Here is a 27873-nt window from a genome sequence, read left to right as displayed (position 1 = left end):
CTGTTGATATTGCACACAGGCTAAACCTCAGCCTGCAGCGAAGAGAAGTTGCTAAAATCAGTCCTCGTCCAGTTGGGTCAAGCGAGAAGCAGAACTATAGTTCGGTTTACTGCCTCTTTCCTCACATTTTCCTTTCATTCTCTCGAATCTTCGCTTGTGTCCAATAACTGCCCACTTTCCTTTCTCCTGAAAGCAAGTCTGACTTCATACTTGAGGTAAGCTCGCAGCGGTCTCTACCCAGGTACTGAGTCCTGGTTCTTCCGGTAGGGTCTGTTCAGGCCTGAGGTCCGACTGGGCATTATCGCGAGTTATGAGAGTTGAGTGTCTTCGGGTTAGGAGTGTGAAACTGTGTGGCCCCGAACAAATCAAAGTCCTCTCATTTCCATCTTTAAAGTCCTGAGGTTGCACCTGGTCGGTAAATTCAAGTTTCAACCAAAAGGCCAAGTCGCCTCAGGCAAGTGCGTTTTAACCTTCAAATCAAGTTGTGATTCACCCTTTTGGGATGCTCCCACCCTCCATTGCCGATCCGCTTGGCTGGATAGGGTGGAGTGTGTTGGAAAAGCTGAACGATCTGTGATGTTCTCCTAGCAAGTTGTTGTTATTTGTGTGTGTGTGTGTGTGTGTGTTCTCTTTTTTTTTTTTTTTTTTTTTTTTTTTTCTTGGTGAAGATTCAGAGACCATGTCTACAGAACTCTTCTCATCCACAAAAGAGGAGGGAAGGTCTTGCTCAGGACCCAGTTTTAGGTCCAATCAGAGGAAGATGTTACACCTGCTCTTGGAGAGAGAGACTTCCTTTACCATCTGTCCAGGTCTCCCTAGATCTCCAATGGACAATTTTCTTGGTGATTCTGCAAATCTAAGCATTTTGTCTGGGTAAATCCACTTTTATTTTTATACTTTATCTCCTTTGCTTTTCTAAACAGGCGTGTTTGTTTAATTATCCTAGCTCAAATATCAGATTTGAGGTCCCAGCTCTGCCGTTGACGGTGTCACCCTTTTGAATCTCAGGCTGCTTTTCTCTATAATAGAAATAATCTCGTCCTATCTCACTAGGATCTTGTGAGAATCAAATAATGTAATGTCGGGGGAAAGTGTGAAAATATTCCATTATGAGTTGGCTGCTTTATTAGTATTAATATTAATGTTATTGTACTTGTACTTTAAATTCTAGTCATCTGGGTTCCATCCCCAGCACCACCCAAAAAAAAAAAAAATTCTGGTTATGCTGTTTTTATGCCTCACTAGCAAATAAGAAGTATCTGAAAAGTACTAGAGACTGGAGAAAAAAAATCAAACCTGTGTATTCATCATAAACTGGGCAGAGGATGGGGAGTCAGGATCTCACACAGTTAATAAATGTTGGACCTCATTAAAATTTTTTTTAAATCCTTCTCAATATGTTGGTGAAGAGAAAAAGAGGCACGTATTGGAGTCTGATATTTCCAAAAAAGCTATTGGATTTAGGTATTTTTTAGATTTTATGATGGTCATCGAGAGGTATTTCAAATGAAGATCACATGATCTTTGCCTTTCAAATACTACAGCCTAATGGGAATCTTTTTTTTTTATGCAGAAGATGCAAATTTTATTATTTATAGTATTTTAAAAGTAGATGTGTTCTGGACAATAACTTATAATTTTACATTAATTAATTATGCCTTTGTATTTTGACAGTGCTCTTTAGGGAATGCTAAATTTAAAAAAATCACATATTCTCTTAAAATCATGCTTACTTTAAAAACTATCAAAAATGCAAAATATAAATTTTCAAATGCACTAGTATCCAGAGTTGCATTTAATTTTTTTCATTGAAATAAAGATTAATGGCAACCAGGTGAAAAGTACAGAATATGTCAGAGGTGATAAGAGAACTTGTTGACAGACAAAAGACAGTCCCAGGAAAGTTGTTTAGTCAATAGCAGCTGTTACGTAGCAATATAAAACTGTCTTTATATAAAATGTTCATTTTATGGTTCCTTCTACAAGAGATCAAAAATTAAATATATGCAGGCCTAATGGGAATCTTGATGTCTTATGGCTCAACAGAGGAACTCCAAAACGTTGCCTTGATCTTATGAATTTTAGCAGTGGGGAGATGTCTGCCACTCAGCTTACCACTTCTGCAGACGTTGATGAAACTGGTAGGTAAAAGAGAGCTAACGACCTCAAAGGGAAGAAAACTTTTAAGGGAGAAGACAGGGCAGTATGATAGAAATGGAAGATGGTGAAAGTAGGTAGAGAATCCATCTGAAGAATTGGAATTTTGTGGGTAAATAAAGGATTTTTTTTTTTGCTACCAGGAATTGATTCCTGGGATACCTAACCACTGAGCAACATCCTTAGTGCTTTTTAGTTTTTGTTTTGAGACAGGGTCTCACTACAATGCTTAGTGCCTTGCTAAGTTGCTGAGACACGTTTTGAATTTGTAATCTCTCTGAGTCAGCTTCCCCAGTTGCTGGGATTACAGAGTATACCATGGTGCCTGGCAAGGATTTTTTTTTTTTTAAATAGTACTGAGGATTGAACCTACAGGCACTCTACAACTAAGCAACATCCCCAGCCCTTTTACTTTAAGGCAGGGTCTCACTAAGTTGCCTGGTCTGGCTTCAAATTTGCAATCCTCCTGGCTGGGATTATAGGTGTGTGTTACCATTGCCAAGCTTAATTAGAGGATTTTGAGGTGAATGATTAAGCCAATGGAAAAAGAAAAATAATAACACTAATAGGAACACTAATAAAAACAATAACACTCTACATTTGAAAAAGTTAGACAAGAGGAAATATATTTTGTTGACAGATAAATGGTACAAAAGAAAGTTTAGTAAAGTTGTGTTTTAGTCTAGTCTTATCAGAGGCAAAGAAACCAGCATAAAGAAATACTTTGTCAATTAATTCTTATGTGTTTTTATAGGTCTGTACCCAAAAAAGAATGCTTTATTAGTCAACCGTTTTAGCATTTGTTCTAATTTCGGATTTCCTGCATTTACCTTTATTTTCTATTTATGAAAAAAAATATATCCATAGAGTAGCAGAATGCACGGTTTTCTAGTTTTGATTTCATTTTTGTTTTTTGAGAAAGGTCTCACTAAGTTGCTGAGCCTGGTCTTGAACTTGTGATTCTTCTGCCTCCATCTCCCAAGTTGCTGGAGTTACTGGTGTGTGCCACAGCTCTCCCCACTTTCCTAGTATTTTTTCTTTGAGTAGTACATGTAAATTTTTAAGTTTCCATGAAATTGTATCTTGTACCCTGGTACTTTGTTCCATAAGATGGGTACCATTTAAGAGGCTTTGTGTTCAAGAGTTCAGCCTTTGAAATTAATGTGGCATACTAGTAATGAAAAAATCAGAGGGGAAAACAGGATGTATGGATAAGAATAATGTCTCTTGGGCTGGGGAGATAGCTCAGTTGGTAGAGTGTTTGCCTTACAAGCACAAGGCCCTGGGTTTGATCCCCAGCACCGCAAAAAAAAAAAAAAAAAAAAAAAAAAAAAAGAATAATGTCTCTTACTGATTCTTCATATCTGGATTTCAGGTCACTTGGATTCTTCAGGACCTCAGGAAGTACAGTTAGCTGGGATGTAAGTTCCGTAACTAAATGAACTCTATGCTTAAAGCCTTTTAGCACTGTCCACAGGGATTTTATCTTATGCAGATTCTGCAGAGTATAAATTTCACTTTGGGTATAAGTAGGCTTCAAGTCCTAAATGCTGAACTTGAACAACTTTTAAGTTTTCCAGATCTAAATATTGTTGTTAAATGAAGGCTATTCATTTTAACCATCATGCACTATCAGAATTATCTTTTTTTTTTTTTTTTTTTTTCCCATTATGCTGAGGATTGAACCCAGGGCCTTATGCATGCTAGGCAAGTGCTCTACCACTGAGCTAATCCCCCAGCCCAGTCAGAATTATCTGTCAAAAATAAAGGAAAATGGCATATGTGCTTATGAGTTGGCTTATATTTACACGTGAAAAGTACACATCTTAGTGATTAAAAGTGCAAGTTACAGGGTCTAGAATGAGAGCATCTGGATTCCAGTGGCTTACTATATCACCAGTTGTGGCGGACAAGTTTCTTAACTTCAGTGGACCCCTGTTTCTTTATTTAAAACATATAGGTAATAATAGCACTTCTTGCTGGGACATAGCACTTGCCTAGCACGTGCAAGTCCCTTGGTTTGATCCCCACACCTCAGGAAAAGAAAAGAAAGAAAGGAGGGGGAAAAAGTAACATAAACTTGTACATCTTTGATACAACTCTTTAGATGTAGTTATGCCCATGAAATGAGGGTATTTTCCCTTGAGTCTTGCTGTTTACCACAAAGAATATTATTACAAGGAGAGACCTATCAGATAGAACTTGGGCTAGTTGGAAGGAAGGAAGGAATTCAACCCATCAAATAAACAGTATTTGGGGCTTACCTAGTGGTTTGTTTTAATCCGCAGGAATCATCACCAGTATGCTATGAAAGGTAGCCCAGTGAGTATCCCCTCTTGGTTTGGGTTTAGGTTTGGGTTTGTTTCTCAGGTGGGATGAAGAGGGTTTTCAATTCACTCATGGCTTAAGGGTGTTGAATATTCTAAGCAAATAATGTCTTTTAGGCACAGCTTCTTTGTAGCACTCCTACTGCTTTGGACCATGACCACAAAAAGAGAGATATGATATGTAGTTTATCTGCAAATAAAGAAAATGTGAGTATTTAATGGAAATGTAAATACTTTATTCTATATTTAATCATCATTATTATTATTATTATTATTATTATTATTATTATTATTTTGATACTGGGGATTGAACCCAGGTATGTGCTTTACTACTGAGCTACATCACCAGCCCTTTTTATTTTTTATTTTGAAACAGGATCTCACAACATTGCTGAAGCTGGCCTTGAATTTGGGATTCTCCTATATCAGCTTCCAGATTAGCTGGGATTACAGTCATGCACTACCTTTCCCAGCTCTATATTGTATTTATTGTATTCCTTTGAGAGAAGCAACTCACTGGTACTGGGATACTTAGAGCTATTTATATCTCAGTATGCTAGACAAGCAAATTGTATCACCATAGAGGGGAAAAAAAATTTTTGTGATCTCTCTCTCTCTTTCTCTCTCTCTTTTTTTTTTTTCCTGTTAAGACAATCCTAAATCCAAATCCTCCATAGCAGGAGTTTCTTGATTACTCATCAGTTGATCACATTAAGGACAAACATTGCTGTTACTGTTGTGTAAAGAATTTATTTCTGAAACTAGTGTGGTGGTAAATGTTTGCAATCCCAGCTATTCAGGTGGCTGAAGCAGGAGGACTATAAGTGTGAGACCAGTGTCAGCAACTCCGAATTAAAAAAAAAAAATTTTTATAGGGATACCATGCATAACTTGTTCAAAGATTCTTTACATGGAATTTTCATACAAGTGTAAATATTTATTTACTTATTTGGTACTGGGATTGAACCCAGGGGTACTTTTCACTGAGTATATCCTTGGTGGATTTGTTTGTTTATTTTTTTATTTTGAGATAGAGTCTCACCAAGTTGCTGAGGCTGACCTCAAACTGGGAATCCTCCCTCAGCCTCCTAAATCTATGGGATTATAGGCATGTGCCACTGCACCCTGGCTCTATTATTATTCTTATTACTATTTTCTAATCTGTGGTTTGGGAATTGAACCCAGTGGCTTGCTGTGCTAGGCAAGCACTCTATCACTGAAGTGCATGCCCATGCCCAGGCCTTTTTTTTTTTTTTTTTTTTTTTTTTATTTATTGTAAACAAATGGGATACATGTTGTTTCTGTTTGTACATGGAGTAGCGGCATACCATTTGTGTAATCATACATTTACATAGGGTAATGCTGTTTGATTCATTCTGTTAGTTTTCCTCCCCCCCACCCCTCCCACCCCTCTTTTCCCTCTATACAGTCCTTCCTTCCTCCATTCTTGCCCCCCTTCCACCCCCCCATTATGTGTCATCATCTGCTTATCAGCAAGATCATTCGTCCTTTGGTTTTTTGAGATTGCATGCCCAGGCCTTTTTATTTTTTATTTTATTTTATTTTATTTTATTTTGAGACCAGATCTCCCTAAATTGCCCAGGTGGCCTCAAACTTGTGATCTTCCTACCTCACTCCCAAGTAGCTGAGATTATAGATGTGGGCACTGCACCCAACATCTTTATTTTTAATTCTGAGGACTGATAATGCTGAGAATTGAACTATGCTAACAGCATGTTCTGTCACTAAGCTATATCCCTTTAGTCCCTATGCTGAGGACGCCATGGTTCTTTCTGTCTAAGCCTTTGGCCATCTTTCAGTTCCAGGTTGAAACTGGCCTATCCTGAGAAACCTAGTCACTAAGATAATTGTCTAATTAATCCCTTCAATTAATCACCTTTCCTTTTTTTTTTAAATCTACCTTCCATCCCTTCCCCCAGGGTCACTGGGCATAAAAGATAGCTGTTGTTCTTTTGTTACATTGGTAAAGATATGCTCATGGGTTTTAGCTGTTCTGTTCAGATTTTTCTTGATTTAATACTGTCCTTCTAATCTCCCTTTATAATCACTTTTTTTTTTTTTTTTTTTTTTTTTTTGAGGTGGAGTCTCACTGTGTTGTCCGTGCAAGCCTCCTTGGATCAAATGATTTTTTTTAAATCATGCTTTTAGTTGTAGATAGACACAGTACCTTTATTTTATTTATTTATTTTTATGTGGTGCTGAGGATTGAATCCAGTGCCTCACACATGCTAGACAAGTGCTCTACCACTGAGCTACAACCCCAGCCCCTGGATCAAATTATTCTTGGACCTCTGCCTCTCAAGTGGCTGGTACTATAGGTGTGTGCCACCATGCCTAGTTTATAATCAATTTTTCCCTGCAAGGTGCTAGAGACTGAACCCCAGGGCCTTACATGTGCTAGACAAGTACTATACTACTGAGTTATATCCCCGACCTTTTTTAAAACTTTGAGACAGGATCTTGCAAAGTTGCCCAGACTGGCCTTGAACTTAATGTCCTTGTGTGTCAGTCTCCCAAGTTGCTGGGATTACAAGTGTGTGCCTGCCATGCCTGGCCTTATAAACACTTTTTGAAATCTTATATCTTCTTCCCAAGCAGGCTGTCCCCCACCCCTCAATTCTTTTGTTTGTGATGATAAAATTAGTGACTTACAAAGCAAATCTAGGTGCTAGACATCAAATTCAAATCATTGGGTTGGGGATATAGCTCAGTTGGTAGAGTGTTTACCTCGCAAACACAAGACCCTGGGTTCAATCCCCAGTACTGAAAAAAAAAAAAAAAAAAAAAAATTCAAACCATTATTTGTATCTTCAGGGTATACATTTAATGATTACATGTAATGTGTTTCATAAGGATTATTCATAGTTTGATTGGATAAAATGTTTTTTTTTTGCCGGACCCAGTTAATACTTCTTTTCCACCAGCCAGCATAGTTTTTCTTATGCAGGATAAAAACACTTTGAAAGCCTTGGAGCGGCAGACATACAGGAACCTGAGGTTTCAAAAAAGATCAGGAGGTCCTTACATGTCTTCCCCTTATGTGCTGGTGAGTCATTGAATATCATCATTAAGGGTGGGTTGGGGTATTATGAGCTATAGGATAGCAGATTTGTGACCCTTGACTTTTTTAAGCTGGCTGTGTGAGACAGGGAGCTGAACAAGTAAAGTTTGAGCAGAGAAAGGAAAGAACTATACCTCCTTCAATCATTTTATTTTTTTAAAATTTTTGATACTAGGGGTTGAACTCAGGAGGGATACTTTACCACCAAGCTACATCCTTAGCCCTTTTAATGTTTTTATTTTGGGATAGGGTCTTACTAAGTTGCTGAAGGTCTTGCCACATCACCCAGGCTGGCCTCATACTTGGGACCCTTCTACCTCAGTCGTTGGGATTACAGGCATGAGCCACCATGCTTGGCTTCTTTTTTCTTTTCTTTCCTTTTCTTTTTTTCTTTCTTTCTTTTTTTTTTTTTTTTTGAGATAAGGTTTGCTGTCTTACACAGCCCAAGTTTGAACTTCTGGGCTCAATCAGTCCTACCTCAGCCTCCCAAGTACTTAAGAGTTACAGGCATGAGTGATTAAAAGACTGTGCCTGGTTACAGTACCTTATTCTCCTTTTTTTTTTTTTTTTTTTGGTTATTGGGGATTGAACCCAGGGGTGCTTAACCACTGAGCCACATCCCACATCCCCAGCCCTTTCTTATTTTTCATTTTCTTTCTCTCTCTCTCTCTCTCTCTCTCTCTCTCTCTCTTTTTTTTTTTTTTTTTTTTTTTGAGACAGGGTTTCACTAAGTTGCTTAGGGTCTTATTAAGTTGCTGAGGCTGACCTCAAACTTGTGATCCTGCCTTAGCCTCCCAGGCTACTGGAATTACAGGTGTGTACCACTGCACCTGGATATATTTAATTTTTTAAAGAACTGCCATACTATTATTCATAGTGACTATACCACTTTTCATTCCTATCTGTAGTGCACAAGCACCTATTGTCCTTATAATAGTCATTTTAATGGGTGTAAAGTAGTTTTTCCTGTGATTTTCATTTTGATTTCTCTACTGAATGTGTTGAGTATCTTTTGGTGGTGTGCTGTTGAACTACTTGTATGTCTTCTTTGAAATGTTTATTCAAATCCTATTTGTTTTTGTTGAATTGTAGGAGTTCTTTATATATTCTGATATATCTTGTTGGATATATGATTTGCAAATATTTTCTTCCATTTTGTGGGTTCTTTTTTTTAAATTTTTTTATTAAAATATTTTTTATTTTTACAAACATTTTGATTCATTATATACAAATGGGGTACAACTTTTCATTTTTATGGTTGTACACAATGTAGATTCACATCATTCGTGTAATCATACATATATATAGGGTAATACTGTTTCATTCTATTATCTTTCCATCCCCCACCCCCTCCCACCCCATTTTCCTCTACACCATTCAAAGTTCCTTCATTCTTCTCTTCCCCCCATCACCCCCCCTTGTTATATATTGTCATGCACTTATCAGAGAAAACATTCATTCGGTCTTTGGTTTTTGGGGCTTGGCCCATTTTCACTTAGCATGATATTTTCCAACATCATCCACTTACCAGCAAATGCCATAATTTTCTTCTTCTTTATGACTGAGTAATATTCCTTTGTGTACATATACCACAGTTTCTTTATCCATTCGTCAATTGAAGGACATCTAGGTTGGTTCCACAATCAAGCTATTGTGAATTGAGTTGCTATGAACATTGATGTGGCTACATCACTGTAGTATGCTGATTTTAAGTCCTTTGGGTATAAACCAAGGAGTGGGATAGCTGGGTCAAATGGTGGTTCCATTCCAAGTTTTCTGAGGAATCTCTATACTGCTTTCCAGAGTGGCTGCACCAATTAGCAGATCCACCAGCAATGTACGAGTGTGCCTTTTTCCCCACATCTATGCCAACACTTATTGCTTGTGTTCTTGATAATTGCCATTCTAATTGGAGTTAGATGAAATCTTAGGGTGGTTTTAATTTGCATTTCTCTAATTACTAGGGATGATAAGCACTTTTTCATATATTTGTTGATCATCTGTATATCTTCTTCTGTGAAGTGTCTGCCCATTTCCTTAGCTGTGGGTTGTCTTTTAATAATGTCCTTTGGGCTGGGGATGTAACTTAGTAGTAGAACGTTTGCCCAGCATGCCCAAGCTCTGAGTTCAATCCTCACCTGAAAAAAAAAAAAAATTAACAAAATGTACATCCTTTAAATTAAGATAGTATCCTTCAATACACAAAAGCTTTTACTTACTTACTTTTTTATACTGGGAATTGACCAAGAGGTGCTCTATCACTGAACTTTATCTGTAGTACTTTTTATTTTTTTATTTTGAGACAGGATCTAGCTAAATAGTCTAGGCTGGCCTCAAACTTATGATCCTCCTGTCTCAATATCCCAAGTTGCTGGAATTATAGGTGTACACTACCCCACCTGGATCAGTTAATTTTTTTATATGGTATAAGGTAAAGGTCCTAAATAGGTTTTAATGTTGTTGTTATGTTTGACAGGACAATGAAAAGTTTGTGGAAAGTGAAATGAAATATCTGGGCAGTCCCATTGCTACACTTCCAGAATTGGATAAAATTCCAAAACTTGAAGACCAGGTAGAAGAGATTTCAAATGAATTGATGGAGTTTTCCCTGGAAGATCAAGAAGGCACCAACGTATGCTGCTCCCTAATGATATATTCGTGTTTCTTCATTCAGTTTTTTTTGGTACTGGAGATTGAACCCAGGGGTGCTTTACCATTGAGCTACAAACCCAGCCCCTTTTTATTTTTTATTTTGAGGCAGGGTCTTGCTAAGTTGCTGAGGCTGGTCTTGAACCATGATTCTTCTGCCTTAGCCTCCTGAGTTGCCTGGATTTCAGGCATGTGCCACCATACCCAGTTCCTCATTCTTTCTCTCTCTCTCTCTTTGTTTGTTTTTTTGTTTTTGTTTTTGTTTTTTTTTGTTATGAGCCACATCCCCCAGCACACGTGCACATGCATGCACACTTTCCTCCCTCCTTCCCTCTCCCTCCCACCCCCATCTCTCTTTGAGACTGGGTCTTTCTAAGTTGCTTGGGGCCTCACTTTGTTGAGGCTGGCTTTGAATCTGGGATACTATTGCCTTTGCTTCCTGCGTTGCTGGGATTACAAGTATGCACCACCATGCCTGGTTTCATTCTTGAATAAACATCATGTGTGTCTGTTATTTTGTAGTCATTATACTAAATTAAATGTTAGGGCTGCAGAGATCAAGATGACACAGTCTTAAGACATGTTACTCTGGAGACTGAGGCAGGAGTATCTTAAGTGGAAGGCCAGTTTCAACAAATTAGTAAGACCCTGTCTCTAGAAATAAAAATGACTAGGGTACAGATTAGTGGTGGAGCACCTCTGGGTTCAATCTCTTATACCAATAAAAATAATAATAATAGAAACTAATAGCAGGGAAACTTTAATCAGGAAAGGAAAGGCCTTCACAGCAAGGATATTTAGTTAAGAATAGGGTGATGAACTATCTCAGTTTGCCTGGGATTGATGAGGTTCCTAGAATGTGGGACTTTATGTGCTTAAAACTGGGAAAGTCCCAGACAAACTAAGATAAAGTTGGTTACCCTAGATGTATTTTTTATTATTTTTTGTTGGTGGTGGTGGCGCTGGGGATTGAATCCAGGGCCTTGTGCTTGTCAGGCAAGCACTCTACGAACTGAGCTTTCCCCCCAGCCCCAACCTAGTTGTGAAGGAACCATAGATGACAAGAGTAGAAGCAAGAGTATTCCTTGATATGGGTATGTGGCAGGCACAAAGTTCCCAATGTTGGAAAGATCTTTGTGTCCTCAACTACATGAGAAGCCAATATGAGTGAGGGGAGATTCGCATGAGTTGGGAAGGAAGAGGTAGTCAGGAGGCAAAATATAAAGGGCTTTTAGACTACGGTGAATGTTTGGATTTTATTCTAAGTGTAGTTGGACACTATTGGAGGGGTGTTAAGCAGGAATATAATATGATCTGATTTGTTTTATGAAGACCGTTCTCACTGCTAGATGGGGAATGGGTAATAAATTAAGTTCGAAATAGTAAGAGAAGGAAGCTTTGCTATAGTGCTGGCAAGAGTTGGTAGTAAACTGGGTGTGGTGGTATAGTTCCAGCAAATGGGGAGGCTGAGGCAGGAGGATCACTTGAACCCATGAGTTCAAGACCAGCCTAACTCCAACATGGTGAGACCCCATCTCAACAAAACAAACTAAAAGAATTGCCAGTAGCCTGAACGAAGGTGATGGCTATAGAAGCAGAGAAATGAATGAATTCAGAATAAATTTTGGATATAGACTCAACAGGATTTGATAGATTAGATGCAGGCTGTGCAGGAAGGATGAGATTAAATATGACTTTAAACATATTAAGTTTGACAATTTTTGATTCAAAGATAAAACAAGCAATTGGAAGAAAACTACCTTCTTACGAATTACAGCAAATTATCTGCTTTGATACCTATATAATCTGTTATCCCACTCATTAACAAAGCATGAAATATCCCTACTCCTATCTAAGTTCTCCCTTCATACCACATCCTACTCATTCAGTCATTTTGGAGGATACAGTAAGGAACACACCAACACAACAAAATGCTGCTCTCATGGAGCTTATATTCTAGACAAGAGGAAACAGACAAACACATGTATAAAATGGCAGATGCTAAAAATAACTATGATGATAAAGCAGGGGGAGGGAAATAGGAGAATCAGAGCCAGGCATGGTGGCACATGCCTGTAATCACAGCGGTTTAGGAGGCTTTGGCAGGAGAATTGAGAGTTCAAAGCCAGCCTCATCAACTTAGCCCCTAAGCAACTCAATGAGACCCTGTTTCTAAATAAAATGTTAAAAAAAAAAAAAAGGGGCTGTGGCTGTGGCTCAGTGGTAAAACATCCCTGGGTTCAATCCCTGGTTCTAAAACAAAAGTATCTGGATTGGGGTTGGGTAGGGCCAGAGTTGATATTTAAAGTATATTGTGTAGGTCAGAAAAGACCTCTTAAGAGTAACATTTCAGCAGACATCTTGAAAGGAGCAAGGGAGCCAAACAGACAGATACTGGGGGGAGTGAATTATTTCAGCCAGAAGAAAAAGCAAGTACAGTGTCCCTGAGCCTGGCACATTTGGGCAATAGTGAGGTCAGTGTGACTATAGCAAAGTGAACAAGTGGACAATGGTAGGAAATGTGGGCAAGGTAAAAGTTAGCAAGAGGACACAGTCTTTTACATCATTGCAAAGACTACAGAAACACTTGAGTGCATTGGAAGCATCTTTCTACTCACTTTCTTTTTCTCACCTGTATTAAATTTTCCTAGATTAATAGTTCTCAAGTTTTTTTGGCCTTGGGACTCCCTTATATTCCCTCCCAACTCCTTTACAATCTTAAAAATTACGGAGAATTATTGGGAATCCCTTGCATTGGCAACTTAATGAGACCCTGTCTCAAAATTTAAAAATGGCTGGACATGGGACTGGGGTTGTGGCTCAGTGATAGAGCACTTGCCTAGGATGCAGGAGGCACTGGGTTCGATTCTCAGCACCACATAAAAGTAAAATAAAATAAAGGTATTGTGTCCTCTACAACTAAAAGGCTGGACATGTAATTCAGTAGTAGAGCACTAGCCTAGCATGTATGAGACCCTGGATTCCATCCCATACTGCAAAATGTAACAAAAAATTTTGGATTCCATCCTTTTTATATAGTTTAATTTGATTTGCTTTTTTTTTAATTTTTTATGTTACTGGGGATTAAGTTAGGGTCTCACTAAGTTGCTGAGGCTCTCTTTGAACTTGTGATCCTCCTGTCTCAGCCTCCCAGGTTGCTGGGATTACAGGCATGCACCACTGCACCTGACCTCATTTGCTAAAATTTCATTGAGAATTTTTGTACCTATGTTCATGAGATTTATTGCTCTTCAGTGTTTTGTTTTTCTTGTAATATCTTTGGTGTTGGTATTGGTATAATGCTAGCATCAGTAAATGGTTTGAAAATAATTATCTCTTTTTTAGTTTTCTAGAAGAGTTTCTTTTTTAAATGTTTGGTTCAATTCACCAATAAAGTCAGCTGGACAGTTCTTTGTGAGAATGTTTGCAATAAATTCAATTTTTTAATATAAATATGGAACTATTCAGGTTATCGATTTCTTTTTGAGTGAATTTAGTTGTTACTGTCTTTTAAGGAATTTGCTTAATTTACGTTGTCAAATATCTTTAGTGTCTTTAGAATCTATAGTGATGTCTCTCTTTCCTGATATTGCTATTTGTGTCTTCTCTTTTCAAACTGTAGTTTGATCAATATTGGTCTTTTCAAAAAAGAAAAAATCCTTTGTTTTCATTGACTTTATCATGTTTTTATTTTTTGTTTCATTGACTTTTTTTTCCCTCTGATTTTTGTTTACTTTGAGTCTGATTTGATCTTTTTTTTGTTTGTTTGCTGAGTTTGAAGCTGAGGTCATCAATTTGAAGACCTTTCTTTTGTAATATAAACATTCATTGCTTTAACAGCATCTTACGGATTTGAATATGTTCCATTTTCAATTTTACTTAGTTCAAAATACTTTCCAGTTTCCATTTAGATTTCTTCTTTGACTCATGATTTTTTGTTGTGGTTTTGCTTTCAATTTTGTATTATTGGGAATTGAACCCAGTGCTTTGTACACACTAGGTAAGTGTTCTGCACTGAGCCACATTCCCAGCCCAACCCATGAGTTATTTAGAAGTATGTTCTTTAGTCTCTTAATTTTTTAAATAGGGCACGGTGGCCCATGCCTGTCATCCCAGTGACTTGAGAGACTGATGGAAGAGGATTGTGAGTTCAAGGCCAACCTCAGCAATTTAGCTAGGCCCTGTCTCAAAATAATGAATAAAAAGAGCTCATAGCTCAGTAGTAAAGCACTCCTGGTTTCAATCTTCAGTACTACAAAAAGTAAAATAAAATTAAGAAAAAATAGTTTCTTAATATTTGAGAACTTTTCCAAGGATTTTCAATTATTGATTTCTAACTTAATTCCAAGCTAAGAATATACTTTCTATGGAACTGGAGATATAGCTCAGTGGTAGAGCACTTGCCTAGCAAGTACAAGGCCCTGGGTTCAATCCCCAGTACCATGCATACGCATGAGACACACACACACACACACACACACACACACACACAAGAATATACTTTATATGACTTAAATTCTTCTAAACATTGAAATTTGTTTTATGGTCCGGAATATGATACAGAACATTTTTGGTAAATATTTTCTGTATTTAAAAAATGTATTTTCTATTGCTGGGGAATTTATTTTTGGAACTGGGAACTGAACCTAGGGGCACCTCTACACTTCTATCACTGAGCTACATGCCTACATTCCTGAGATTACAGGAGTGAGCCACTGTGCCTGGTGAGGGGAATATTCTATATATGTCAATCACGTCAAGTTGATTTATAGTATTATACACATCTATATCCTTATTAATTTTCTATTTACCAATTATTTATTTTTACATTTCTGTCATTATTTTCTCTAAACTTTCTTTTCTTTTTGCAGTACTAAGGAGAGCTCTACCATTGGTCTATGTACCAGTCCTTTTTATTTTTTATTTTGAGACAGGTTCTCACTAAATTGCCCAAGCGGTCTCAAACTTGTGATCCTCCTTCCTCAGCCTCCCAGGTAGCTGGGATTACAGGTGTGCATCACCACACCTAGCTATTTTCTTTAAACTTTTTAAAAAAATTTAATCATATTTTATTTTAAATTAACAATTTTTTTTTTTTTTTTTTTTTTTTTTTTTTTTTTTTTTGTGGTGCTGGGGATTGAACCCAGGGCCTTGTGCTTGGGAGGCAAGCACTCTGCCAACTGAGCTATATTCCCAGCCCCTAATAATTTTTTTTATTGGATACAACTTTTTTTTTTCCAATACTAGAGATTGAACACAGGGATAACTCTACTACTGAGCTACATCCAGCCCTTTTTATTTTTTATTTTGAGACAGGGTCTCACTAAATTGCCCAGGCTGACCTCAAACTTGCAATCCTCCTGCCTCAGCCTCCCAAATAGATGGGATTACCAGCATGGGCCACCACACTCGGGAGTACTGGGAAACTTATTACTAGCTAGGCAAAGGAAAAGCACCATCATCATCATTTCTTTATGACCTCAAATTTATATGCCCATTTCTTTTTGCAGTTTTCCTTAGCTGGCCTCAAACTTCTGATCCCCTCCTACCTCAGTCTCTTGAGTAGCTGGGATTATAAACATGTACCACCTTGTTCTGTCCTTTCTTCTTAAATAAATATATTGAAAAGAGTCTTTCAAAACAGTAGTGGTAGCTAGGTGTGGTGATGCATTCTTGTAACCAGTGACTTCAGAGGATTGCAAGTTTGAGGCCAGCCTCACCAATTTAATGAGGCCCTAAACAACTTATCGAAAACTTGTCTCAAAATAAAAAATAAGGGGCTGGGGATATAGCTCGGTTGGTAGAGTGCTTGCCTCGAAAGCACACGGCCCTGGGTTCAATCCCCAGCACCAAAATAAATGAATAAATAAATAAATAAAAATAAAAAAATAAAAATAAAAACCAAAAAGGGCCAGGGATGTGGCTCAGTGGTTAAGTGCCCCTGGGTTCAATTCCCAGTATCAGGAAAAACAAAACAGCAGTGACTCTTACTGTTTGTGAAGGTGGTTTTCTACTATCATTTATTTTTGGCATCTTGTCCTTAGACTATATGAAAACAGAAAAGATTTTTATCACCTTCTTTATCAGTCTCCTAAAAGACACCAAGAACCTAAATATCAATGTTTCAGAATAGAAACTTGAATTTATAGAAACTTCGTTATAGATTCATGGTCAATTGGTAATTGTACCAAGTTGATACAAATACAGTTAAACTAAGAAAACATTGTGCTGGTACAATGGGAAATTCTTATGTATTTTTTAAAGGTATCTCAATCTATACTTTATGTCATATACATAAATTAGCACAAAATGGATCATAGCTCTAAATATAAAGCCTAAAGCTATAAAATATCTGAAGTAAACAATTTTTGGGACCTTGAACTAGGCAAAGATTTCTTAGATTCAGTGCTAAGAAATGGTTACCTTTCAAATAACTAGTTAATTCCATCCTCTTACTAAGAATGAGCCTTTACCTTAACAGTTATGGTGTGTTCTAGAGAGGTCTTATTGGTTTCAACAAAGATTTTGCCAAAGCCAGAGATTTAAAATTCTGGTCTTGCTTTCCCTTGCCTTGTTCTCAAGGAAAAATTGAAGTTATATAAAGGGAAGTCTAACACAGAGACTGGACAATTTGCTTCTCAGTCCCTTAACATATCTCCTCTTCCATTGTACCTTTGGTTTATCCATCTTTCCATTGTTGGCTTCATGAACTTGACTGAATCTCTTGGCTTCTACCTTTTAAGCTTTGACTTTTTCTGCAGTTTAATTATGTCTACATTTTCCACTTAGATTACCAGGAGAAGTGCAGGCCTTATAGCCTATCTCGTAGATTACCAGGAGAGGGAACTTGATTGACCCAGATTATTTTGCCTTATTATAGATCATAAGAAGGTATGTTCAACTCAAAATATGATAAAGTTGTTAGTGACTGGGGGTAGGGTAAATGGAGACATAGGGAGATGGTTGGCAGGGATCTAAGGGAAAAGATAGGTATAGAATATTGATATGTAAAACATGGCCTGTACCATTAGCTGGTACCGTGAGCAAGGAGGTTTACCATAGAGAGGACCTTAGGTGTAACAAACACTACAATAGTTAATATAAAGTAAAATATTGATATTCTTATTTTCTTCTCCCAGAAACTGTTGACCATCAGCTTATCTTCCAGTTGTGGCTCTCTTATTGCCTATCCCCCTCCTACATCAAGGAAGAGCATTTGCCTATTTATGTCGACCAGAGTTAGAAGTGCCAAGGTATCTGTGAAAACAGGATACAATCTTAGGTTTGTTGGAAGTTTCTAACAGAGATCATTTAATAGATTCCCCTGCAATTGGACATAACACCCAAATCATGTCTTTCAAATAGGTAGTAATCGATCCTCTTGTGTTTTATTCCTCTGTCAGCAACTCTCAAGGTTAGTTCTTCATGGCATTTGAGCCATTATTTTCCTGATGGGCTTCATGGTATCAATTCAACGTAATGGTCATCTTACTGTTTGATAGTGTTTCCTTTTCTTTTCCATCATACTTATTTTAGTATTTTATTCTCTAGTAACAACGTTCTTTGTAAGAAGACTGAATATTTTTCTTCCTCACTCAAAGAATCATCTACCAGCAAATGGCATATACATATGCTGTTCAGTGTTTTGTTTTGTTTTTTTCCACCTAGAATACTGATTTGGCTTTTCATCTTTAAGTTCATCAGGAGTCCTTAAGTCCCGATTGTTCCAGGTATCCCAGAGAGAAACTGAACTTTCTTTTTTCATATGACTAAAGGATATGAACTCATATTTACTTTCTTTATAAGAATTGGTACATCTTAGTCAGCTGCAGAATCTGACTGGGAGAGATGAAGTATCAGGCAGTCTGAGTACAGAGTAGAATGATGTTAATGTGGAGCCAGGTGTGATGGAGCATGCCTGTAGTCCCAGTGGCTCGTGAAGCTGAGACAGGAGGATCACAAGTTCAAGGCCAGCCTCAGCAACTTAGTGAGATACTTTGTCAAAATAAAAAATAAAAAGGACTAAGGGTACAGCTCAGTGGTAAATTGCCCCCCACTACCCAGGTTAAATCCCCAGTATTTCCCCTCCTGCCCAAGAGAAGAGGTTAATGTAGAGAGGAAGACAGATTGCTCACCTATGGCATTGCTTCTCAAACTAGAATGTTCTTAGAAATCATCTGGGCATCTTGTTAAAATGCAGATTTTAATTAAATAGATCTAGGGTGCAGCTGAAAATCTGAAATTCTGCATTCCAAACAAGCTCCCAGGAAATATTGATACTACTGGTCTCCAGACACACTTTGAGAAATAAGAATTTAGGGGTCTGATATTCTCAAACAGGCATCACTGAACAGAAAGTACCTGTACCACTCACCCTCAATGCCAGAGAATTTGAACAGGACAAGAATAAGGTAGTAAAAGTCAAGAACAACTCAATACCAGATAAGTGAAAAAGAAGTATTGTTCTGGCCAGCAAGAGCTCAGGAAGGTAATAACTGTTTAAGATGAGAATCTTTTATATAATGGTCCTCTCTGCTTTTCTAGCATGGGCATTGCATTAGTATGCCCTTTTGTATTCATCCTCATTTTTTTCTCTTCTGTATCTGCAACCATTTATAAAATATTTGACAATAAATATCTGTTGGATTATACTTTTAGAAATGATGTCATTGAACTGTCTTCCAAACCTCTTTTTTAAGATCTGAGAGGATTCCGGGGAACTTGGGTTGGTATGGATACTTATTGCTGTTTTACATGCATTCTGACAGAAACAACATCATGTGGCAGATTGCAGGTTGGCGTGGTGGAAAGAAACTTCCCAAAAACCTAGTCCTTATTCCCTACCCTCTTTTTTAAAAAATTCTAAATTTTTCATTATTTTATAAATTCAATATGATATAGAAAATAAGTGACTAGGCACCAGGGTACATGCCTGTAATCTCAACAGTCTAGGAGACTGAGGCAGGAGGGTACAAGTTTGAGGCCAGCCTGGGCAACTTAGCAAGACCCTGTCTCCAAATAAAAAGGGCTGGAGATGTTGCTCAGTGGTAAAGCACCACTGAGTTCAATCCCCAATACTGTAAAGAAAGAAAGAAAAGAAAAGAAAGAAAGAAAAAGAAAAATTACAAATAAGCAAAGAGAAGTCATAGTAAAATACCTATAATCCCACAGGCCAGAAAAAAGTATTGCAAACTACACATTTTCCAACTTACTTAATACCATAAATTTATTTCTACGCCAGCAAAATTAATCCACAACTTACCTTTTATTATAAACCCTGTTTTGGGGGCTGGGGAGATATCTCAGTTGGTAGAGTGCTTGTCTTGCAAGCACAAGGCCCTGGGTTCGATCCCCAGCACTGCAAAAAAATAAATAAATAAATAAACCCTGTTTTTGAATATTTAATTTGATAGTAATTGTACTCCATTATAAACATGCCAGGATAATCCATTCTTATAGCCAAGTCTTTGTACATCTTTATTTCCTTGGGGACACCAGTGGAATTATTAGATCAAAGAGTATGCATATTGTTTTTTGTTTGTTTGTTTTTTGCAGTGCTGGGGATTGAACCCAAGGCCTTGTGCTTGTGAGACAAGCACTCTATCGACTGAGCTATATCCCCAGCCCTATGCATATTGTTAATGAAACTCTAATCACCCCCCATCCTCAGGGTTTGTGTGTTGGGGGAGGGGTGTGTTTTTCTTTGCTTTCTTTCTTTCTTTTTCTTTTTCTTTCTTTCTTTCTTTCTTTTTTTTTTTTTTTTTTGTGGTGCTAGGGATTGAGTTCAGAGGAGCTGTACCACTGAGCTACATTTTGACCTTTTTTAATTTTGAGACAGGGTCTCACTAAATTTCCAGGGCTATCCTCAAATTTGTGATCCTCCAGCTTCAGCCTCCTGAGTCACTGGGATTATAGGTGTGCACCACCCTGCCTGGCTTCCAACCTCTGGTTTTTAAACCTTGAACATGAGGATTGGAGGAATGAGTAGAAATCTTGTCATTTCAGGGTTTACATTTAAAGAAAACAGTCTCTTTCTGTGACATTGATATCTGTCATGTCCTAGAAGAAGATTATAACTGGAGGCCTCTGATTGGTGATTTTTCCAAGGTGAGTTTGGTTATATCCATTTGTGTGTGTATGTTGGGGGTGTGTACAGTCTTCTTTTTTTTCCTCATGCATGCTTGGCAAGCACACTATCACTGAGCTACATCATCAGACCCATCTGTATTTTAGTGAGTCGTTTTGGATTTTAATCATTTTCTTCTGTTTTCAGAAGATACAGGTATAATTCTTCATCCTCACATACTCTTTGTTAACTTGAAGGTGTTTGCTGGTAATCTAGGTCTTATGCTTTTCCAAAGAGAAAGTATTCCTTATTTATCTAGGAGAATCCAGAACAGTGGGGAAAGTATGATATTTTTTATCTTTCTTATTATTAAATTTTTTTAAAATTATATTAATAATACTTGGTCAATTCTGAAAAAGTAGAAAAGAAATTTGTTACAAACCTCATCAACCAGAATAGTTATTATGTGCTGTATGTTCCTATAGATTTTTTTCAATATAATTACACAAATAACAAATACATATTTTGTTCTTCTACAAAAATTCCTTATGCTACTTTGTAATCTATTGGGCTTCCATCCCCAATTTAATACTATACAATGGGGCTAACGATGTAACTTAGTGGTAGAGTACTTGCCTAGCATGCTCAAGGTGCTAGGTTTGATCCCCAGTACTGCCAAAAAAGAAAAAAAAAAAAATTACATCAGGAACATCTTTTCATGTCAATAAACGTTCTATCATCATTTTTTTATCCCCAGGCATTTTGGAATTGTTTTTTTGTTTGTTTGTTTTTGCTTTTTTGGTTTTTTTGTTTGTTTTTGAGTCATCTTGCCTCAAGAGCACAGGGCCCTGAGTTCGATCCCCAGTACCGCAAAAAAAAAAAAAAAAAAAAAAAAGATGAGACATGATCTCACTAAATTGCTTAGGGTTTTGCTAAGTTGCTGACACCGGCCTGTAACTTTCTATCCTGCCTCAGCCTCCCAAGTCATTGGGACTACAGGCATGTGCCACCTACACCCATCCTTTTATCATTTTGAATAGCATATGTTATTTAATTTTTTGGCTGCTCATAATTTCTTCATAAATCTCATCTTGTGGGATATTTAGTTTTAAAATTTTTCCCTATAAATGAGATGAGTATTTTGTAAAGAAATCTAAAACTTTATGCATATCCTTCATTAGTTCCTTGGTATCAGTTCTTAGAAGCAAAATTACAGGTGCAGTGTTGCATGCCTGTAATCCCAATGACTTAGGAGGCTGAGGCAGGAAGATCATAGATTTGAAGCCAGCCTCAGCAACTTAGCAAGGCCCTAAGCAACTTAGTGAGAGCTTGTCTCAAAATAAAAATAAAAAGGGCTGGGGATGTGGCTGAGTAGTTAAGCCCCTCTGTTCAATTCCCTATACTAAAAAAAGAAAGAGAATTGCTGCATATGCATGTTACAGAGACCATTGATTTTTGAAGACTTTGGGGTTTTAAGAATCTTTTGAAAGAAGGACAATACATGAGTCTTTGATCTCAAGCGTGGTTGGGGAATACTTGCTGTTATTTCAGCTTTTGGATATTTCTAGGTATGTGTGCTGCCAGTCGTGTCAGGGAGACACCAGGATCTGAAGTACATCAACCCAGAAACAGTAAGCAGATTTCTGGAGTGGTAACTGGTTACATAAGCTACCATCTGGTCCATTCTGTTCCTAAAATCCCATTTCCATTTGTATTTCTTTCATTGTGTTCACTCACATAGGCTCCTTATTCAACTGAATCTGTATTAAAGCACTCCCTTTTTTGTCCATTTTTTTGATTTTTTAGTTTTAAAAAAATGATACATAAGTATTTTTAAAAAGCAAGAAGAGAAGGAGGGAGGGATGCAAACACATAAAGGAAAAAAAAATCACTTGCCTAGGGTCTCAAAGTAACCATAAACCCTGGTTTGTGTCTTTTATATTACAATCCCTTTATACTATTAGGATAATTATTAATAATATTCTTTTCCTTCCCACCCCCAGTACTAGAAATTGAACCCAGTGGTGATGGACTACTGAGCTACATCCCCAGCCCTTTAAAAAATATTTTACACTGAGACAAGGTTTCACTAAGTTGCCCAGGCTGCCCTCAAACATGTGATCCTCTTGCCACATCCTACTGAATAACTGGGATTACATGTATAGGCTCATGTTCTCTTTTATCTCAAAAGTCTCCCGGTATATACAATAATTATGTGATCACTTGACCCATACATAGTCTTGCCAGCAAAGATAACCAGTAGTGATATTTTCTAGATTTAATAGCAATGTAGTATGTTTTATTAAAATGGGAATCATGCCAGGCAAGGTGGCACATGCCTGTAAATCCCAGATACTTGGGAGACTTGGGCAGGAGGATCACAAGTTCAAAGCCAACCTGGACAACTTTGTGAGACCCTATCTCAAAATAAGAGCTGGGGATATAGTGCAGTAGTAGAACACCCCAGGTTCATTCAAGTCCCAGAAAAAAAAAAGATGTTGGAAGAGAAATTTTATGTATTCACAATTTTCTCTCCATTGTGAACCAATTTATACCTCTATAAGTAGGTTAAGTTTCTACCTCTAGGTATGAATTCTTTTCTCCCAAGTCTGAAAGACTTGCTTTTTTTCCTTTCCTTTTTTTTTCAGGGCCAAGAACCAAACCCAGAGCTATCCATATACTAGGCAAGCACTCTGCCTCTGAGCTAAATCCCCAATCCCAAGGCTTGCTTTTTAAATTATTATTTATTTGCTGAGGATTGAACCCAGGGCTTATGTGTGCTTTCTTTTTTTTTTTTTTTTTGTAAATAATGGCAGATGGGGTATTTTTTTCCCCATCTTTCATAAAATTGGTATCTCTAGCTGCCAGCTCTGCCATTGCAGAAGTCTTTGGAAATCTCCTAAGAGGCTGATTACAGCTATGCCTGCCTCTAGATGGGTAACCTCAGTAAGGTCTTCCTTGGTGTCCTGGCAATACCAGCCATTTTAAATCTTTACAAATGCCACTTCCGTTTCATCATCTTATGTGGGGTAAGGTTGAACCATTTCCACATTTCAAATATAGGTTGACTCTGGAGGGTTTGTACATAGTGGAATCCTGGCTGACTAATGGGAATGTGCATATTAGGAACTATGTGATTGGGTCTTCTCTGTCAGAGGGCAATGAGCAGGGTATTCAATCATTGTTTTTTGTGTAGGTGGCTGCCTTACTGTCTGGAAAGTTCCAAGATCTGATTGAGAAGTTTTATATCATTGATTGCCGCTATCCATATGAGTACCTGGGAGGACACATCCAGGTAAGGTTACATTGTGGGTATTAGCAGAGAGAGGCTAGAGATAAGACTTAATTTCTTTCTTTTTTTGTACCAGGACAAAAATGCAGGGGTGCTTAACCACTGAATCATATCCCCATCCCTTTTTACTTTTTTTGAGATAGGGTCTCTCTAAGTTGCTTGGAGCCTTGCTAAGTTGCTGAGGCTGGCCTCAAACTTGTGATCCTCCTGTCTCAGTCTCCCAAGTCACTAGGATTACAGGAATGCATCACGTACCTGGCAGAGATGGGACTTTCTTGAAAGGAGTCTGTGGACAAAGGGTCCTGTGGAGTCTAGAATCAGAGCAGAGATTATAGATTTGGAGCACTTCAAGTCTGAAAGTCTCATTCCTGTTTTAATTCTGTGTACCTTAAGCAATTTATTTTTCCTTTCCCTCCTCAACTGATCTCTTCAATCCACAGACTGAACAACACTTTGCAAATACTGTGTATGGACATTCCTTGCAATGATCCGTACACTCTAGGTGGTTCAGTTCTATGAGTATTTATTGAACATCTACTACATACCAAGTTCTAAACCAGGCCCTGGAGTAGATACAGAGATTCACATAGGTCCCTATTTGAAAGTTATTTTTGTCTAGTTTTTCTGACCTAAATATCCCAGGATACTATATTGGTTACTTTTAAGTATTGATACTTTACACAGGCTCTGGAGGGAATACTAATTAAAATTCCTCTTCTATAGGGATCCTTAAACTTATATAGTCAGAAAGAACTGTATAACTTTTTTCTGAAGAAACCCATTGTCCCCTTGGACATCCAGAAAAGAATAGTCATCATATTTCACTGTGAATTCTCCTCGGAGAGGGGCCCCAGAATGTGAGTGTCTCCATGGGATAAAGTGGGTGATGGAAATGGATTTTTTTTTTTCCTAGTATTGGGGATTGAACGCAAGGGTACTCTACCACTGAGCTACATTCCCAACTCTTTTTATTTATTTATTTAGTTTTTGAGAAAGGGTATCGCTGAGTTGTGCCACCAGGCCTTGAATTTGTGATCCTTCTGCCTCAGCCTCCTGAGTCCCTGGGATTATAGGAATGTTCCACTGCACCCAGGTGGAAATGGATCTTGAGGTGGACTTCTCACACCAGTTTAGATGGAGACTGACTGACTGGATGCTCTCTAATACAATTTGAAGAATGTTAGGGAGGTTGAAAATCAAATATGGAGCAAGCCAATCACAATGATATACTTCTATAATCCCAGCTACTTGAGAGGCTGAGGCAGGAGGATCTCAAGTTTAAGACCAGCCTTGGCAACTTAGCAAGACCCTGTCTCAAAATAAAAAATAAAAAGAACTGGGGACATAGCTCAATTATAGAGCTCTGGATTCAATCCCTAGTACCACAAAAGAAAAATTTGGAGCAATACAGGGAAAAGGATTGGAAATGAGTCCCCAGTAGAGGAAAGGAAGAAGAGGGGTGGTATTTGGACCTTGTTTTCACAAACACAGTGAGATCCAAAGGTTTCACTTTGTGTGTGTGCGTGTGTGTGTGTTTGTGGTGTTAAGGATGGAACCCATGGTTGTATGCATGCCCACTGGATTCTGACCTTGCTTCTTTCCAACCTGCTCACGCCTACAATCTCTTGATTTTCCCTAAAGGTGCCGCTCTCTGAGAGAAGAAGACAGAGCTCTGAACCAGTATCCTACCTTGTACTACCCAGAGCTATATATCCTCAAAGGTGGCTACAGAGACTTCTTTCCAGAGTATATGGTAAAGGGTAGGGCACAGGGTGGAAGGCAGACTAAGGGAAGCTAGCTCTAGCATGCAGCACCCAGAAGCTGCAAAACCTCTGAGAAGAAACTTTTGTTTCTTTTTAGTAATAGCCAGTAGCAGTACCTCTATTATACTTAGTAGGCAGAGTTCAGTAATCTGGGGAATCCCTTACTCTGTTCACTGCCTTTCAGGAGCTGTGTGAACCACAGAGCTACTGCCCTATGCATCACCAGGATCACCAGGTTGAGCTGCTGAGGTATCAAAGCCAAAGCAAAGCCCAGGAAGAGAAGCGGCAACTGAGGGAACAGATTGCTCTCCTATTAAAGGAGATGGACCAGTGATAGAGGATCAAGAAGTGGCAGTGAGCCAAGCATGGTGTCGCACACCTATAATCCTAGCAACCTGGGAGGCTGAGGCAAGAGGATTGCAAGTTCAAAGCCAGGCTCAGCAAATTAATGAGGCCCTAAGCAATTTAGTGAAACCCTATCCCAAAATAAAAACTAAAAAGGGATGGGGACTTAGCTCAGTGGTAAAGCATCCCTGGGTTCAATCCCCAGTACAAAAAAAGAAAAAAGAAGTGGCAGTGAAGGCATCACCAAAAGACACTATGAGACCCTGAGCAGGAGGCCATCTTCTATATGGCTAAGCCCAAGATTGTTAAAAAGATGTCTGCAAACCAACAGGCTGCCCCACTGATGAAATCCCCACTAATAAAATTTGTTAGGTTTAAGTAGAGCTTGCTGGCTGGTGGCTGAGTCCTGGAGCTGGATCTTGAAGGCTCGAGTCTTGACCTGCATTGGGATTTGTGTTGCTTCACCGAACTCTTATAATCTTCTTCCCAACTTCCCAGGGCTTCTGGCTGTGCAAGAAAGTTGCCTACCTTCTTTCTCTGCATCTTCTGTTTCCTCTTTTTTCCTCCCCAAATGGGAAAGTAAATATTGCAGAATGAGAAGTAGGTTGTGAGTGAGCTCAGACTGTTCCTAGATGATCTGTATAAGGAAATGATCACCAAATTAGACTTCTTTAAGGGGAGAGGGATATAGCTCAATGATAGAATGCTTGCCTATTAGTCACAAAGCCCTGGGTTCCATCTCTAGCACCACAAGAATATTTTAAATTTGCCTCCTTTATACATAAAGGTGTTGCCATTTTTATTCATAGCCGAGGCCAAAGTGCTTTCTTCAAAACAGTTGTTCTAAAATTTTGGACCGTGGACCATTAGCATCATCTGAACTTGTTTGAAATGCAAATTTTCATCGTCTACCTCATACTTTGTCAGAACCTCCGAGGTTAGGACTCCAAAATTTGGGTTTTTAAAAAAATCCCTTTTCAGGTGATTTTAATACATGCTAAAGTATAAGAACCATTGCTCTGGAATTAAGGAAAATCTTTTAAACTGTATTCTTAGCAATATCCCAGGTGTTCCTTTCCTAGACCATTCCCTGGTATGGGTTGCTTAAAAGTGTTCCCCAGACTTGGCACCATGTGATCTTTACAATCAAAAAACCAAGATGAAGCTGGGCGTGGAGGTGCATACCTGTAATCCTAGCAGCTTCAGAGACTGAGGCAGGAAGATTGGAAATTCAAAGCCATTCTCGGCAGCTCAGTGAGACCCTATCTCTAAATAAAATACAAAAAAGGGCGGGGGATGTTGTTAAGTGTCCCTGGGTTAAATTCCTGGTACAAAAAAGAATAATAATAATAATAATAATAATAATAATAATAATTAGCATTCTCTAAGGTAGGTGATAGATTGAACTGGATTCAGATCTTCTTTGTCTATAATGGATTTTAGACTTTTTCCCGTTTCCTATACTTTTCTCCTTTCCATTTCACATCTCATAAGGGCAAGTTAAGGATTTAGGGAGACTGAGGATAGAGATTTGTGATATATGAAAATAGGAATAAAAGAAAATAAAAGTATAAAGAAAGATCAATTAGATCCAAGGAAGACCTTTTAAAATGCATTCTTCAGCAACATTGATTCCAGGTTTTCTTTTCTTAAAGCTGTGTGTGTTGAGTTACATACAGCCTTACTTGACCTGAGGTGACTGAGGGATTAACTGAACATGTCATCCTCTTGCATTGACCTAGGAGTACTGAAAACCCAGGACTAGGGAAGGACAAAGTACTCAGGAACTTAGAGCAGAATAGAGACAAAAATAACATCTTCCCAGGTGCTAGAGTAAGGTAACTTTTTTTAAAAAAGGAGAAAGAAGTATTGTAGTCATGAGCAACCCACATGGCCACATCTGAACTGCTGAACTGATTTTTTTTTTTTTTTTTTTTTTTGCAAGTTTCCCAAATGTTCTTGCCCTAGAGTGCCACTTGTGTGCCTCACAGCAGAGGGCACTGCTGTATTCTCCAAGACAACCAGTGGGAGCCTGCAGCCTCCTCTGCGAGCTACTACTTCTCGGTCAGGATGAAAGCTACCTCCCTGGCCTTCTCACTAAGCTTAGAACTTAGAGCGCAGAGGGAGGGTGCAACTTCATTCAAAGGAGACAGCTGAAGAGAAGATGCTGCTCCCCTGTTCCACCTGCACGT

General features: G+C 38.2%; 1 protein-coding gene and 1 non-coding gene across 12 annotated transcripts; both read left to right on the top strand.

Annotated features, from left to right (window-relative positions):
* The first annotated feature begins 46 nt into the window (after positions 1-46).
* Positions 47-27873, top strand: Cdc25c (cell division cycle 25C). 11 transcript variants are annotated; one of them, XR_007109157.1, is made up of 15 exons: positions 47-215; positions 669-873; positions 2047-2141; positions 3533-3578; positions 4446-4479; positions 4602-4691; positions 7453-7551; positions 10043-10198; positions 20221-20322; positions 21850-21912; positions 23478-23576; positions 24297-24430; positions 25215-25294; positions 25521-25585; positions 27627-27645. XR_007109157.1 is itself a non-coding variant. In XM_047556320.1 (15 exons), exons 2-15 carry the CDS (start codon positions 680-682, stop codon positions 27793-27795), a joined length of 1458 nt encoding a protein of 485 aa, XP_047412276.1. In that variant the 5' UTR covers positions 47-215; positions 669-679; the 3' UTR covers positions 27796-27873. The 11 variants fall into 11 exon arrangements, 9 of the variants coding, with proteins under 9 accessions (XP_047412276.1, XP_047412279.1, XP_047412280.1 ...); XM_047556320.1 differs by having other exon boundaries at positions 25215-25326; positions 27627-27873; XR_007109158.1 differs by lacking the exon at positions 24297-24430 and having other exon boundaries at positions 25215-25326; positions 27627-27698.
* Positions 3391-3464, top strand: Trnav-uac (transfer RNA valine (anticodon UAC)). Its single transcript has one exon. It is a non-coding gene; the product is annotated as a tRNA-Val (tRNA).

This window comes from Sciurus carolinensis, chromosome 6 (genome assembly GCF_902686445.1).
Source record: "Sciurus carolinensis chromosome 6, mSciCar1.2, whole genome shotgun sequence".
NCBI lineage: Eukaryota > Metazoa > Chordata > Mammalia > Rodentia > Sciuridae > Sciurus > Sciurus carolinensis.
The sequence above is the reverse complement of the archived record's forward strand: the minus strand, read 5'-3'. Positions and strand labels throughout refer to the sequence as shown.

Bases quoted from the DNA above. Each gene is read 5' to 3' on its own strand.
- Cdc25c (XM_047556320.1), top strand. From the start codon at position 680: ATGTCTACAGAACTCTTCTCATCCACAAAAGAGGAGGGAAGGTCTTGC. The intron at 4,692-7,452 runs GTGAGTATTTAA...TTTCTTATGCAG, and splicing joins TATCTGCAAATAAAGAAAAT to GATAAAAACACTTTGAAAGC. The intron at 23,577-24,296 runs GTAAGGTTACAT...CCTCTTCTATAG, and splicing joins ACCTGGGAGGACACATCCAG to GGATCCTTAAACTTATATAG.